This window comes from Cyprinodon variegatus, unplaced genomic scaffold, assembly GCF_000732505.1.
Source record: "Cyprinodon variegatus isolate N-32 unplaced genomic scaffold, C_variegatus-1.0 Scaffold3, whole genome shotgun sequence".
NCBI lineage: Eukaryota > Metazoa > Chordata > Actinopteri > Cyprinodontiformes > Cyprinodontidae > Cyprinodon > Cyprinodon variegatus.
The window spans coordinates 2,467,462-2,469,622 of record NW_015150456.1 but is presented as its reverse complement, the minus strand read 5'-3'; the positions used below and the strand labels follow the sequence as shown (position 1 = coordinate 2,469,622).

The 2,161-nt window shown below is 35.8% G+C and overlaps 1 protein-coding gene across 1 annotated transcript in view; it reads right to left on the bottom strand.

The window, feature by feature from the left end:
• The window catches only part of dnah7 (dynein, axonemal, heavy chain 7), a 129,979-nt gene that overhangs the window by 8,254 nt on the left and 119,564 nt on the right, over window positions 1–2,161 (bottom strand). Inside the window, exon 57 of the mRNA XM_015371242.1 lies at window positions 263–415. Within this exon, the coding sequence (XP_015226728.1) occupies window positions 263–415 (153 nt within the window). The remainder of the gene's footprint in view (window positions 1–262; window positions 416–2,161) is intronic.

Here is a 2,161-nt window from a genome sequence, read left to right as displayed (position 1 = left end):
AACCAGTAGGTGGCAGTAGTGTTCTTTGACAAACATGGATGCCTCCAGTAAAGCACATTCAGATGATAATTACTCTTAATTAAAAACACTTATTGAAGAGTATGTAATAATTGAATATTTAAAGTATTTTCAGAAGTTTGACTTTTGAATATGACCAGACTTTTCCTGCAGCCGTCCTCAGGTCGTCTGTTTAAGCTGAAAACGTCCAAAAGAGCAGCCTTAATGTTAACAGCCTGGAAATGTTCGCCGAGTGTTCAGACACCTGTAAGAACTTGAGTCTCTGGAGGAAGTCGTTGACGTAGCTTCCCAGCGGCTTCAGGCTGGGGTACGACTTCTTCATCCACATGCTGGGAACACGACCCTTTAGGATGCTGCTGACTACTTCCTCCAGCTCTGCTGACATCACCACCAGGCCCTGCATGTAGACACAGGAGTTTCCTTCCAATCTTCCTTTTTGTGTTTACAAGAAAAATATTTTTAATTGATGCACATTGTTTTTATTGCAACAGTACGGGGGGGCAGGGGGTTTGCATACAGAAACAATCAATATAATAGAAAAATGCACGTAGTGAAGTTATATTAAATCTGCTTACCTTAAGGTTTCACATCCATCAGTGTTAGATTCAATATTATCCCATAATGGAGAAACAAACTTAAGGTATTAAATTAGGTTTAGTTTTTTTCTCCTTTTTCAGTTTTAAAAAAATTTTATTGCAGAAAATAAAGAAGTAAATGAAAACATTTTTTAAAAATCTGCAGCAGGCATGGTCATTAATAATAAAATAAAACAACCTTTGAATTGAGAGCAAAAAATTAAACTTTTTAATAAAAAAAAACTGTAAACTTCATCTGATTTAACCAAATTCTGTTATGTATTGTTAAGTTGCTGAGGTCAGCCTCTCTTGGCTCTGGTGCTGCATGTGATGAGCCGATATCCTGGTCTTATGAGTCTTTGGCTTTTAGCTCTGGTTGAGCTAAAGACCAAAAACAGGATAAACTTTGACTCTGGCCTGAAGGTTACCGAGTCACAAACTCCAGACTTCTTGGCTCTTCCCAGGAATCAACAAGAGCTCAGTTCTTCTATTCATTCAATTGAAAACTGAAAGCTTTACTTTGTGCTTCGTTTTCACAAAGCACAATAAATATTTTAGTCATTTTACAAACTTGAATGCTTTTAAAAGGTTGATATGTTGAAGAAAAGAAGCCAATTAAATTAAGCCGTTAACAACCTTGATGTCTGTTTTGTAGGTTCAGTTTGAGGAAGATGAAGTTGGTTTTTATCAGGTGAGATTTTGTTGGCAGCTCAGTGAATCTGACTTCCTGACTCTGATTGTGACTCTAACTGTAATCTGTTGGAGATTTTTCATATCGGAGGAGAGAAAACATTTCCCCTTCTTTAACACACTAAAGCACTTTTCATGTTTAAATGCAGTGTAATTAACAAGACATAAGTAAACATTCTGATTACAGAAAAAATGACATTCTGCTGGCTCTTTTTAATTCCTAAAACGCACAAATCAAAAGGGTATTTTATGCATCGTTTGTTGTGGAAGCTTGAAATCTTGATTTCGTAGCTTTTGGCTTTCAAACACTTGGATCGTCAGAAAAAAGACAAACAAAAGGCCTGATTAATATGATTGGAATCACGTTAAATTAGCTAAGCATATGTGCAGCTGTCAGTTCTGAGAGATTTTTGAATAATATGCTGATTATAATCACAGATGTTGAAATATTCACACAATAATAAGTGATGCAGTCTAAACAAAATGGGTGCATAATAACAGCATGCAAAAAAAAAAAAACAAGCAAAACCTGATGAGGACTGTTCACCTTTCAGATTTTGCTTGTTTTTTTGCAGAGAGACGGTCATGGTGAGCATGAAGCTGACTTTGCTTTCTGTTCAACAAATATTAATAAGCTTTTTATAATAATCATATTTGTTTTTAACATTGGTCCTTTTTTTAAGAAGAGCCAAAAATTATACTTTGACTAATATAATTATCATTCCGCTGATCATATTTACTGCAAGGCTGACTTTGGTAGCAGAGGGGTGCAGACTCTATATGTAGGATAATGTTTCCCACCCCATGCATGAAGCTGTTGCAGAACTCATATCTTAACCTGCAGATTTACTAGTGGTTTTTAAAAGTAGAATGGGAGG